This window comes from Mustela putorius, unplaced genomic scaffold (assembly GCF_011764305.1).
Source record: "Mustela putorius furo isolate JIRA1106 unplaced genomic scaffold, ASM1176430v1.1 tig00003853_pilon_pilon_pilon, whole genome shotgun sequence".
Lineage (NCBI taxonomy): Eukaryota > Metazoa > Chordata > Mammalia > Carnivora > Mustelidae > Mustela > Mustela putorius.
The window spans coordinates 7,795,427-7,807,533 of NW_025422005.1; the positions used below are offsets into that span (position 1 = coordinate 7,795,427).

Consider the following 12,107-nt stretch of genomic DNA (forward strand, 5'->3'; position numbering starts at 1 on the left):
GCTGGGCAGAAGGCCCACCCTCCAAGGCTTTGACTCTCCCACCTAGGCCAGTGGCAAAAAGCTCAGAGAGCATTCTTTTGTGTGGAACACCTCCGTGGTTGGCTGCCTAATGTTTTGCCCCTGAGCAATCTGTTCTCCGGGGCCCAGAGGCCATGTTCAGGAGCAGTGCGGGGAGGGGACTTACATTTGCTGTGACAGCAGGTGTGGCTGTGCACACCACGGGGCTGGCCTGGCGGTGGGCGGCTAGCTCTTGTAGTTAGCTTCCCGGGGAATGGGGTACGTTCTCAGCTCACTGGTAAGCCCTGATCACTGCAGGTCCCGTCTCTGCTGAGCACTGGCCTCAGTCACGTTCACAATATATACCCGAAGTGAAAGCCATTTACAGATTGCACACTCAAGAGAGCTGACCGAACCAACCAGGTTAGGACCCTGCGGACCATCAGGAAAAGAATTCTGCCTCTTTTATCTCTTTTTTATAATCTCTTGCAGTCTGCTGCATTTGTAAATCCCCTGGTCAGCATCAGCAGCCGCTTATGCTTTACAGGTAATTATGAAACTGGAATGAATCCAGGAGAGCAGAGGTAGAGGGGCCGAGTCCTGCCATGGCAGGAGACCCGGATCACTGGCACTCGGGACTCCTCAGGCAGGCCGTGAGACTTCAGAGTCAACTCCCCTGAGTGTCACAGGGGATTAGACAGAGATACATCGAAAAGTCTCTTCAACACACCCAAGCTATCCCTACTTAACCCATGGAAGGAAGTGCTTGTCTCTAACTCCTAAAGTGGGGGAGGGGCTGGGAGAGGTCTCAAGGAGGAAGCGACAGTACAGACGGGCTCTGAAAGGTGGGGGCAGTGTCTAAAGGTAGAAAGAGGCGCAGAGGAGGAGGTGGGCACTTCTGGAAAGTGAATGAACAAATGCAGACAAAGATTCTGTGGGGTTTGGACAAGAGAAGTTGGGCCAGAATTCGGATTGTGAGGTCAAGTTCGCTGAGATACGTACGGGCTGGAGTCACAACACAGAAAGACTCGGATGTCAGACTATGACATTTACCCGTAAACCCAAGGGCAGCAGGGAGACACAAAAACATTTTAGGAATTGATTAGAGTTGAATTTTAGGAATGGTTATGCCTTGTTCTTTCATCCTTCTCCTAATAACATGGTTGTAGGATAACCAATTTGAAAATGGAAAAAAAAATTGTTTTTGAAATAATGTGGTTAATTCTCAACATACTACTCTTCTGCTTTGGATGGTACTGGTGAGGGGAATGTTCTGTATCTGCACTGTCCACGGTGGTAACCGCTAGCCACATGTGGCTACTGAGTACTCGAAATGTGGCTAGTGTGACTTGAATTACTAATTTTATTTAATTTTAAATAGCTACCCTTGGCTAGTGGCTACAGTGCAGTTTTAGGTACCTGCTGGATGTCAAAAAACAAAACCCAAACTCAGAAACCTTGGTTGTACAAACTAATGAGGCAGATTGGATAGGCTATGCTTCCTCATGGAGGTGAAGGCGTGTGGAATGCTAATTACAGAAATAAGTAATAGCTCTTAATCCCCCTCATCATGGTTAAGCCAGACAAGCCAATTTCAAGTAATTTTAGACTATTATCTGTATATATGTGATCCAATGCCTAAGGCTAAAATCGTTGACATTAAATTTTCATGCAGTACAATTACATCTTCTATCTTAGGAATACAGTAACAACTTTCTATTAAGAAATAAAAATAGCAATTGTTTACCAAAGAATATCTATAATTAGGTACAGAAAGAATGTGGAGTGGGAGAGCATTCTTTTTAGAAGACTTCCTTTGATTTTTTTCAATAATATTCTTTAAACTGTCCAAGGTATCAAATTTCAAAACAAATCTAAAGTTGCCTATTTAAATAGCCTGAGGTTGACTAATCCAATGGAGCATAACATCGCCCTTCAGAGAGGCAGCACCTGTAGGCTGTGATGTAAAGGTGGCTCACACGTGTTCAGTGAGACAGCAAGCTGCAAACGGTGAGTGGAGTTTACCATCATAACGTATACGGGTGCGCAGATGCGGACCGTCGCCGGAAGTCCACATGGGGACCCGGTCGTCTCAGTGGCTGGGGGGCTAGGGGACAAGGAGAAGACTTGACTTGCACAGTTCTGACACTGTTTTTGTACTACTGAATTTTGTGCCATGTGCACATTACCTTTTCTAAAAAATAACGCTTTAAAAATAAAAAGTGAATATAAAAAGGTAGACTAAAAAAAAACAACCTTCAGGGACGGAGATCCCGAACGCAGATACAACTGGGGGGGCACAGGTCTATGCAATTCTGCCTCCCCCGTCTCTCTCTAATCCACTCTCCGACTTTGCTCCCAGAAGGGTTCTGTGTGTCACGCAAACCAGCCAGCCACGGACCAGTCGAGTCCTTCGATGGCCTGTCAGTACCCCAGCTCCTCACCTGGCCTATAAGCCCCACACCGTCTGGGCCCTGGCTCCCTCTCCTGCCTCACCTTCTACCTTCCCACATCACACCTGACCTGCCGAGCCATACTGACCCTTCCGAACCCTGAACACACTGTGCTCGCTCCTTCTCACTGTACCCGTTCAAGTTAGGGATCACTTCCTCCTGGAAGCCTTCTAAAACCTTCCAAACCTGGATGAGGGCCCCTTCCTATTTCCCACAGTCCCCTGCGCTTCCTGTTTACGACTGTATTCACTCTGCACCACAGCAGCTCAGCTGTCTGGCCACTGAGCTTTGGGAAGGCAGGGGCGGTATCTGCCTTGTTCCCTCAGTGTCCTTGGGGCCTGGTGTGGAAATGGGCCATGAATAAGTGCTCAGTAATTACTGGCTGGATGGATAAACAGGGGGACCTTCAGTCTCATGTCTCAGAGAAAGTCTGGATAATCTACACATGGGGAGACGGTGTGGCATTTGAACTACTTAAAACTATAAAATATTTCACCCCCATACTATGGTACTTTGTTTCAACTATTTTAAAAAACTGCACTAGATGCTAGCAAACAGAATAGGGGCCATTTTTCCTTCAAGGTCCCCCCAAAACTCCCCAGACCAAGACGGCGGCAGGTGTTCTCAGCTAAGCATTACTGTTGCTTCTACCTGGGGCACCCCCTCCCCATCTCCTTCAGCTGTCCCCCAGCCTTAGCCCTTCCTCCGGGGAGGAACGGCAAGGCCATCCTGCTCCCTCGGTGGCCTTTCAGAGTCGTCTGCTCAGACCGCTGTCACTGTACTCTCCAGCTTTGATAACTGTCTGCAGTGTGCTTGTCTCATGAACCTCACGATGGAGGAAGCCTTTATTTTCTGTCTTTAATCTCTGGAGCTTCGTAGAGTGCTGGGCATGTAGTCAGCATCCCATAAAGACGAAGCATCTGAAGAGGGCAGAGATTTGTTCTTGTTTTCCAAAACCATTAGCAAAAGCTAATAGAGAAAAGAAAACAGGCTAGAGAGTAAGAACCTGAGGTCCTCACAGTCGTTGGGCAAGAGGCAGACAGAGGAGCAGGTGCAGACCGTAGTGCCTCACCTGAGCCTGTCTTGTCCTAGAGCATTACAAGTCGAAGTTTAAAAAAAAAAAAACCAAAAAACCCCGAAAACCCCAAACACCCAAGTGGTAGAGGATTATCGGGAAAACACCAGGTAAAACAAAAGTGAGTGTCTTAGGTGAGAACCGTTCCTGGGGGAAGCCCTGCAAACGCCGAAGGCCCAGTGCGGCCGCGCTCACCACTCGCCCAGGGCCTCGAGGCAGCGCATGCGGCCCAGCATCAGCTCGGGGTCGTCCTTGTTGGTGTCCATCTTCTTATCGTAGGCCACGAGCGCGTCCTCCCACTCGTGCAGTTTCTCGTACCAGGTAGCCTGGATCTCCTGCCAAGTGGAAAAGACAGAGGACTGCTGTGGGCACGGAGACCAAGGAGGTGTGTTTTGCGATCCACAAACCGCCTTTCCTAAGGCGCTGGATGCTTCACCCATCCCCGTGTGTTCCGGCTTTGGTGGAAAAGAACGTCAGACTATCTGGAGGTATGCCTGGTGGGGGTGTGAATGCGGGGGACTTGGCACGTGGACAGAGCAACCCTGGGATGATAATCTGAGCGCAGAGGGCAGGCCGTGTCCCCACAGCTCCAGCACGTGGGGACGCAATGACAGGGGACATCATCTGGGACAGCGGGAAGCCCCAACCAGCACTCCTGATGTGGATGCCAAGGCCTTGATCCACTGCACTGTGGACGGTGGCCACAGGACCGGGATGGCAGCTGCTTTCCTGAAGGGGCCTGAAAGACCAGGCGTATCTGCATAGCTGCTGGAGGAAAATAACCCGCTTTTTAAAAGCTCCCGATTCTCTGGTTTTTAAACTTTCAGGAAATAATGGTTTAAAGCACAATATAACACGACCACTTAGAATTCTTTGGAAAACTTTTCCTCCTTCCATCCAATGTTCCCTCCTGCTCAGCGCTTGGCAGCTTTACCAGCGTCAGGGGCCAAGGGCTGGTTTCCATTCCCCGGGCAGATGGTGTGCCACGCTGAAACGCAGTGCCGGCCACGTGAGGGAGACGGGCTGCAGACTCCGGCTCTCTAGGTGGTCTGGGGACGGACTCTCTGCCTGCCGCCCACTGACCCCCCACCTCCGTCTGTCTTCTGGGCTTCTCCATCACCAGCTTAGTAAGAGGCTATTTCTCGACCAGGCCAGCGTAGTGGCTCTCCAGGGGGTTTTCTAACAGCAAGATGGTCCCGCAGTGGAATCTGTACGATACAATGCTGGGCCCACGTGAGTTTCCCCTATTACCGCCCGCTACTTTCTAAATGGAACTGATATTTGAATAGGTACTTGTGCTGACAGCTACTGAGCTGAGCTCTCTGAAAGGACCTTTTCTTCCTGAACCTCTGCAAGGAGGTCACTTCTATTTTTGGTTGTGAACTCGTGCCCAAGTCCCCTCGTCTGTTTTTGGCACAGCCCATCCCCACTACAGCCCAGCGGCCCTCTCCTCAGTGTCAGTGAATGGTAGAGCTCACTACCCCACCGCCCCCACCAACGGGGGCATGTCTGGCTCTCTGTAAGGTCGAACTACCTAGACTGCCTCTTCCAAGCCTGTTGAGAAGAACATGAAAGAGAAAATGTAGTAGAGTCGCTGTCTTTTAGAAGAGTCACCATGAAGACAGTGTCCCATGAGAAACGCTTAGACTGAAAACGAACACCAGTCTTCCCATTTGGGATTTCTAGCCTGCGCGGGCAAGAGAAAGGGGGCTGGTGACTGGCGGATGGCACAGGCTCGCCATGAACGAGTGGAAAGCAGAGGGAGCGGGGTATGGCAGGTCAGGCAGGGGGCAGATTTTGAATTGCCATAGATTGCAGAAACTATAAGGTTTAAGCAATGAATCACACGAGAGTCTAATGAGATTGCTGTTACATAAATTGTGCTGAGAAAGCACAGGCTCTGCCAAGAAAAGGCAAACCGTTGTCAAGCTTAATTTGCTTCAGCTACCTAAAGATAACAGAAAATCCACCCTAGGTTTAGCAATAATCCTGGAGCGGAGGGTCCCCTTTAGAATCTAGAGATGGAGGAACTTCCCCTAAAGGTTGGTCCTCTGAGCCGCTGGGTAGAAGCTATCCGCTGGCAGATCACCCGAAAGCCAGACGGTCGTGAATCCTTGCTTCTCTGGGCACTGACTGCGGCCCAAGCTCTAAGGACATTGAAGGAGGGGGCATCTTTGTCTGGGGGGCTATGTTAAGTGCCCCCTTAGCCAATCTTCCCTCTATGAATGAGGGTAGTGACAAAGGTGGGTGAGATGTCCCTTCTGCTCTGTCGTCAGGAGAGCTGTCGTCTTGGTCTAGTGACAAATCTGTCCCTGAGACGGCAACATACTCCCTGAAAAATTTCAGTCCAATTTCCTAGCCCCTGTGTGAGGCAAAAACCTGTGAAGCAGCCCCGAATTTCTACACTCTAATACACCGGGCTCTGGGTTCTGGCAAATCGGAGTATAGTTAGCCTATATGACTAACAAAAGGTTTCCTCATCAAATACACAGATCCAGAACTTCTTCATCTTCTGGGAAGTCAATGCCATGTTGATTAAGTCAATGCTTCATACGTGGTTAGGAAGGTACCAAAGCACCCTCCCAGGACCACAGAGGGGAACGGGAACATTTGAATACTGGTGAGGCCAAGACGGCAGGAGAGAAGCTGTGTGAGCAATAATGAAACGGACCAATTCCAACAGCATGGCTAAGTGATAGTATGTTGTTTTATGGAGAACTGGCTATGGTTTCTTCTAAGGCGGGTACGGAGCATTAACTGTGGGCTGGTGGCAAGGCTCGGGGCCACGGACGACACGAAATAACTCAGGCCGGGGTTATATGGACGAGGCCAGACTGCCTGGGTTCAAGTCCTGGCTCAGCCACTGATTCACTATTGGCTCAGGCAAGCCTGTGACTCCACTGGGACCACAGGCCCCTTGCCCGAGGAATGGGCTAACCGCCAGACCTCTAGTCGCAGGGCCGGCATGAGGACCAAAGGAGACGGAGTACCGAGAGTGCGCAGCCAGGGGCCAAGGGCACACCAGGAGTCTGAAATATATCAACTACTCCCTATTCGTCAGATTCTGTCCTCGTGATCTGTATTTGGTTTGAATACAGTCCACAGAGCCATGGTCTCCTTCGATACACGAAAGTCAGCAATGGACATCATCGATTGGGAGAAAAAAAAACAAAACAGCAAAAGGAAGGAACTTTCTCAGGGTTGTGGCCGAGTGCCTCCCTTGCTACAGCTCTACTTCTTGCTTTCCTAAAAGGCACGAGGCACTTACCAGCTCTCCGAAGTGTTTCATGGCGTACTCTAGCACCCCGGCGGCTGCCTCTGGCTGCTGCAGCTTATTGTTAATGCTGGGGAAACAAAAGGAGAGCTGGTTATTCTCAACGTGTCGGGGGGTGGGAGGCGCAGGGGTCATGGTGGGCGGGCGGCGCACCAGCACGCCGGAGAAAGCGCCTTGCAGGTGCACAGGCGGCACTGACTGTGTCTGAGCTCCCAGCAAGCCCAGCCCGAATGACTTTACTGGCAGGACGCTGGCATCTTGATCCCACACTCTTGGTTTTGAGGGGCAGTGTCTGGCAGACAGGAAGGCTGGCTGGCTCCCGGGCCCTTTCTCTGATCGGCACAGACTGGTGTCCTCTCGGATACTGTCCGTCAGGCAGCATGTGTCTGGCTTCTAAGAACTAGAATCCCTGGGGCCCCAACAGAACACAACCAGATGAGGTCCCTCTGAACTTGGACATCTCACTTCCTCTCATCAGCTGCCTTCAGGAATGAGACACAGAAGTGGCGCTGAGGCTGGGTCACCCGTTAGTGATAGCGAACCCCAGGGACCGTGGCCATGCAACCATCTTGACTGCTCCCCTGCGAGAGCCCATTTCCATCAAAGTCAGATTCTTCCTTAGATCATCTTCGAGGAGCACCCCTGGCCTCTGCAGTGGGCAGCAAAGGGACCCCACCCAGAGTCCCATGGGACGATGCTTTTCACCAACAACACACTACTCTGCTGTAATCGGTGGGCAGCGCGTGGCCCCTGAGGCCGACTGGGGGAATGTCACCTATTGGGACAACTAGGCAGCAGCAGCGACGGGCTGAGCCTAGAGCTGGTTAACCAGAGAGGCTGCGGAGAGGTCCCGGAAGCTGCACGAGCTCAGACCAGCATGGTATGGGAGCCTGTGACCCGGGCCACGGTTGGTTCATATGTAAAATGGGAATATTAATATTACTGCATGTAATTAATTAATTAATTAATATTAATATTACAGCATGTATAAGGGGAAATGGCAACGAAGCCAACGCTTATGTTCAGGAAGGAAATGAGGGATAAACGGGCCTGAGAAAGTCACGGGCCAACAGTGATGTTATCCGCTCCTAAGTGGGGAGCAAACTCTGACGGTCCAGCTTGGGAGTCTAGACTGTTCTATTGAGCAAGGGATCTGGTTTACTGCCCTAAGTACAAACTGTCTACTTGACGAGAATTAATTTTTAAGTGGTTTTGGGAAATTCCAGGATTTGGGTTTAATGTGGTAATATGGCAAGAGATTGCTGGGATAAATATTATTTTTTAAAATTCAAGTTCCACCACATTTATTCCAATAAAACCACAAAGGAACTGCCCATAATCTGTCAAACCAGAGAAGTTCACATTTGTGAAAGTAATAATCTAATGCCTCATGTTTACAAAGCACATTTCAAATAATCTTTCCGATCTATCATTCCGTTGACCTCACGCATGTCCGAGAGGGTGGGCAGGAAAGGTATTAGCAGTCTCATTTCACTCCTGGGGAGACTCAGGCCCAAAAGAGCAGCAATTTTCCCCAAGGCCCACCATACATGGGGAGGGACGTCCCCAGATGATCTGAAGCAGCCTCGTGACTCTCCTTTGGTAAGGTGAGTATGGGTTGGAGCAGCTTTGGCTGCAGAGCCGGAAAGCCTGGGCTTACACTTCCGGAGGCCCGGCTCTGCGACCATAAACAACATACCACATGTAAATACATACAATTATAGAGTCCATACATTGTTTTTGGTGCCAGTGTGGATTACTGGGATGGCCATGGCAGAAATATTAACTGCTCCGATGAGGAGGACAATGTGTTCCTTGCCAAAAGCATAAGATGTTAACTCTAAGAATCAGACATAAAAATCCAGGAGTTCCAATAAATGTCTTCCAATCTTGTGTTCTGGAGCAAGAGCTATTTTCAAGAACAAATTACAAACACTGCCGAAGCTTGCCTCACCCCAGACAAAGCAACACAAAACTGGAGACAAGCAAAAGGCGCTCCCCGTTCCACTCTCCCACTCATCATGCATAAAGGAGAGCGCCCAACAACAAACGGACCCAAATCAGCAAGTACTGATTAAGAACCTCAGAGGAAAAATTTAAGTTTTACCTTAATATTGCTACAGCTTTGATATCCCTCCTCTAAGGACAGACCAACAGAGGTTTGCAAATTAAAAATAGACATACACACAAAAACAACCCAATCTCATCATATGGCTCCCACTCCTTTAAGGGAAAGTTCGAGTAAGTCCCCTGCACGAGGCTTCCCACCTAAATGTGGAGGCTGCAGACGGAGCCCAGTGGGAAGGAAAGAGAAGGGCTGGGTTCCTTGGAGGGAACTTCAGCAAGTACCGGGAAACCTGGAGGTGTGCCACGAGACTCCTGATAAGCTCTGCCCAAGAGTATGGACAATCAGAGCAACATTACAACTTTGTCTAAATGCACTGAGACATAGCCATGAAAAAGGAGTGGGGTCAGCCTGAGAGAGGGTCCCTTTCACATATGAAATCCCTGGCCTCTGACTCAAGGACCTTAAGGGAAGGAGAAGGTACACACCTACAGGTGACTTTTGGAGCAGGGATTTTAAGCTCCCCAGCTGCTGCCTCCGTTTGTTCTTCCTTCCTCCCTGTTCCCCCTTTATTTTCCTATAGGATTTTCTCTCCAAGCTACATTTCTCTCTTCTTGCCTCCCATGGAGCCTCCCAGGCGCGCTACAAGGCTGCTGGAGGGCACGGCGGCTTGTGCAAAGTTCCAGAGGTTAGCTGATCAAACTCCTGGTCCTTGGGAACCTCAACTTTTTCTCCTTGCTCCATGACCTCTGGCATTCCACTGAGGGAGGCAACATATAATAGTAACAACAGAAAGACACCTGAGTTTACTGAGTGCTGACTGCGTGTGCCAGGCACTGGGGTTACCGCTTAGATGTGTAATCTCAACTCAGTAAGCTAGACAGTAATATTAATATTCCCATTTTACATATGAACCAACCGTGGCCCGGGTCACAGGCTCCCATACCATTCAAAAGGATCTTAGGTAATAACTAAAGGTGTGCTGTCGGCGTAGAGGGCCGGCGCCTTCTACCCTTGAATCAGCAGGCCCGTGTGGACGGCCGCGCGGTGCAGGAAAGCGAGCACCAGACGGTGCCTATCAGTGAGCTGATTCTCTCCGTATCACTTGCCGTGCAGGAGGAGGCAGCCGTGCCAGGCTTCATCCCTTCACCCCTCAAGGGATGCTATGGCTGATGCTCCCCTCTACCCCTGAGCTCCCAACTCCTATTTCTCCTTTCCTCTCAGAAGCTGTTGATAGGCCTTGAAGGCTCCCAACCAAAAGACCAGCCGGGTGGCCCCAGCGGGCTTTTCCAAGGCAACCTGTTGGAGGCTGCCAGGCTCACGGACAGAGCCCAGGCTGCAAAGCGTGGGGAAAATAAGCATCTGTCAGGAACTCAGGAGCTAAGTGGCCAGTCTCCTGCCTGTTTGGGTGACACGTGGCTGTCCTCTGAAATAGTCCCCTTTTAGACTCAGATGCGGTTTTATGAGACTGAAGAGAGAGACTGTATGTCTGGCTCGTGGGAAGACATCACCTTTGCTCAAGCCCCCTCAACGAGGAGCTCTTGTTCTATGGGGCCGCTGGGAGCCTTCTATAGTCCATTCTCTAAACGCTTCCTTGCGCCCCTCCGTCTCCCCCGATTACTGCTGCAGGCTTCAGTAGGGCGAGCGGGGCCAAGCAGCAGACCCTGCTGACATCAGTCCAGGTAAAAAGATCTCACGACCAACAAGCTGACGGAGCTGGAGGTTAGGTGGCAACGTGCCCTTGAGAACTGCCTGGAATGACAGGGCGACAGATTTCCTGTCTACCCCTGACGAGCGCGGAGGCTCCAAAGGAAAAGCGAGCTCTGTGAGCTGGTGGCTGCCGAAGCCCACGGCCGTCCCCATGCGCCGTGGGGGTCTCTCTGCATCCCGCTCCGTCTTCCAGGGGGAAAACTTAATGGTCACAAAATCTACAGAGCCACCAGAAATAGCCAATCCGTGTCGTAAATGCCAGCACCCACCGCCGAACCTGGCGTAAGAGACCGTGAAGAGACAGACAAACACTGGGCAGGGACAGCCAGCGGGGAGGAGGCCATCAGAGCCTTTTCACTCATTGCCCACCTCCCCTTCTCTACCCCAAGATGTAATTTTTATTAAGGGAAGCTGAGTTAGAACTAGAATCTGGGAAAATTCCTGGCACGGAGGGAAACGTTTTCTAGAGCTGAGCTGAATTAACGAATAAGGACGAGTGCCTTCCCTGGCACACACGTGACGCCACGCGCCTTTTTTCCCCACTGTCCGAAAATTCCTCCGCAGAAGCAGGGAAGTGCGAGGGTGGCAAAGCGACTCAGGCGTGAGGGAGCTTCTCTCGTGGCCTCCACGGGCGCCCCAGCAAGAGGGGCGGCTGAGGAGCGAGGGCTGGGAGGAAGTCTGCTCCCTTCTCCGGGACTCTCCCCTTCGAGCTTTTCCTCAGGGCTTGTCACGGGCAGGGTGGGACCGACCGGAAGGGTCAGGGGCCACCTGCTCGAGGTCTTAGTGCTGGCCCCCAGCGCAGCACTCCAAGGGGTTCTGACTTGGCATCCAAATGCCCTGAGGAATTCTGTTGTTTCCTGAAGGCGTTTCAAAGTCATTGCTCCCCACAGGCTTCTGGACTGATGTCAAATCCAAAGTAATTTGACCTGATAACTAATTCCTTCTTGTGTGGCTCATCCGATTATCGACCTTCTCTCTTAGCCTTAGTGACCTTCAGGCTATTAAGAGCGAAGCCCGAGCCTGTTGGAAAGTCAGTCAAATAGGGAGCAGCTGCGGTCACATCTGGGAGACCACTTAGGCTTTCCTAGTGCTCCCATCAGGAATTTATGGAAACGTTATGCACTTGCTTCCCAAATGGCTCTGGGCCTCCTTTCTCCTGCCTATTTCTCGTGCAGACCACAGTCTGTGTTTTATTTGGTTCCTTGTCAAGTAAGAATTCTCTGGATTCCCTTAGCGCCGGGCTGGTGACACACACGCGTAGCAGCTGATGGGGACCCTGGCAGCTCTGACCGGGGAGCTTCTGACCAGCCAAGATGCGGCCAAGCTGGACACTGCTTTGGGTCCTCACCACTGCATCGAGCAGTTTATCCTGCTTCTCCTAGAGAAGGGGACCACTTCAGACCATTCCCTGTCCCCTCTCTGAGCCCCGAGACTTAGCTCTATGCCCCAAGCATGATTAAAAACAGAACGGCTTGATTCCTGCACAGATCCAGGAGGAGCTGAAGCTGGCTGGGCCCCGATGGCTTTATCAGG

The 12,107-nt window shown here is 51.0% G+C and overlaps 1 protein-coding gene across 2 annotated transcripts in view; it reads right to left on the reverse strand.

Annotated features, from left to right (window-relative positions):
* The window catches only part of MTOR (mechanistic target of rapamycin kinase), a 126,075-nt gene that overhangs the window by 34,680 nt on the left and 79,288 nt on the right, over positions 1–12,107 (reverse strand). For both annotated transcript variants that reach the window (XM_004741501.3, XM_004741502.3), the window contains exons 29-30: positions 6,794–6,869; positions 3,721–3,860 (exon numbers count right to left, since the gene is read on the reverse strand). In XM_004741501.3, the coding sequence (XP_004741558.2) occupies positions 3,721–3,860; positions 6,794–6,869 (216 nt within the window). The remainder of the gene's footprint in view (positions 1–3,720; positions 3,861–6,793; positions 6,870–12,107) is intronic.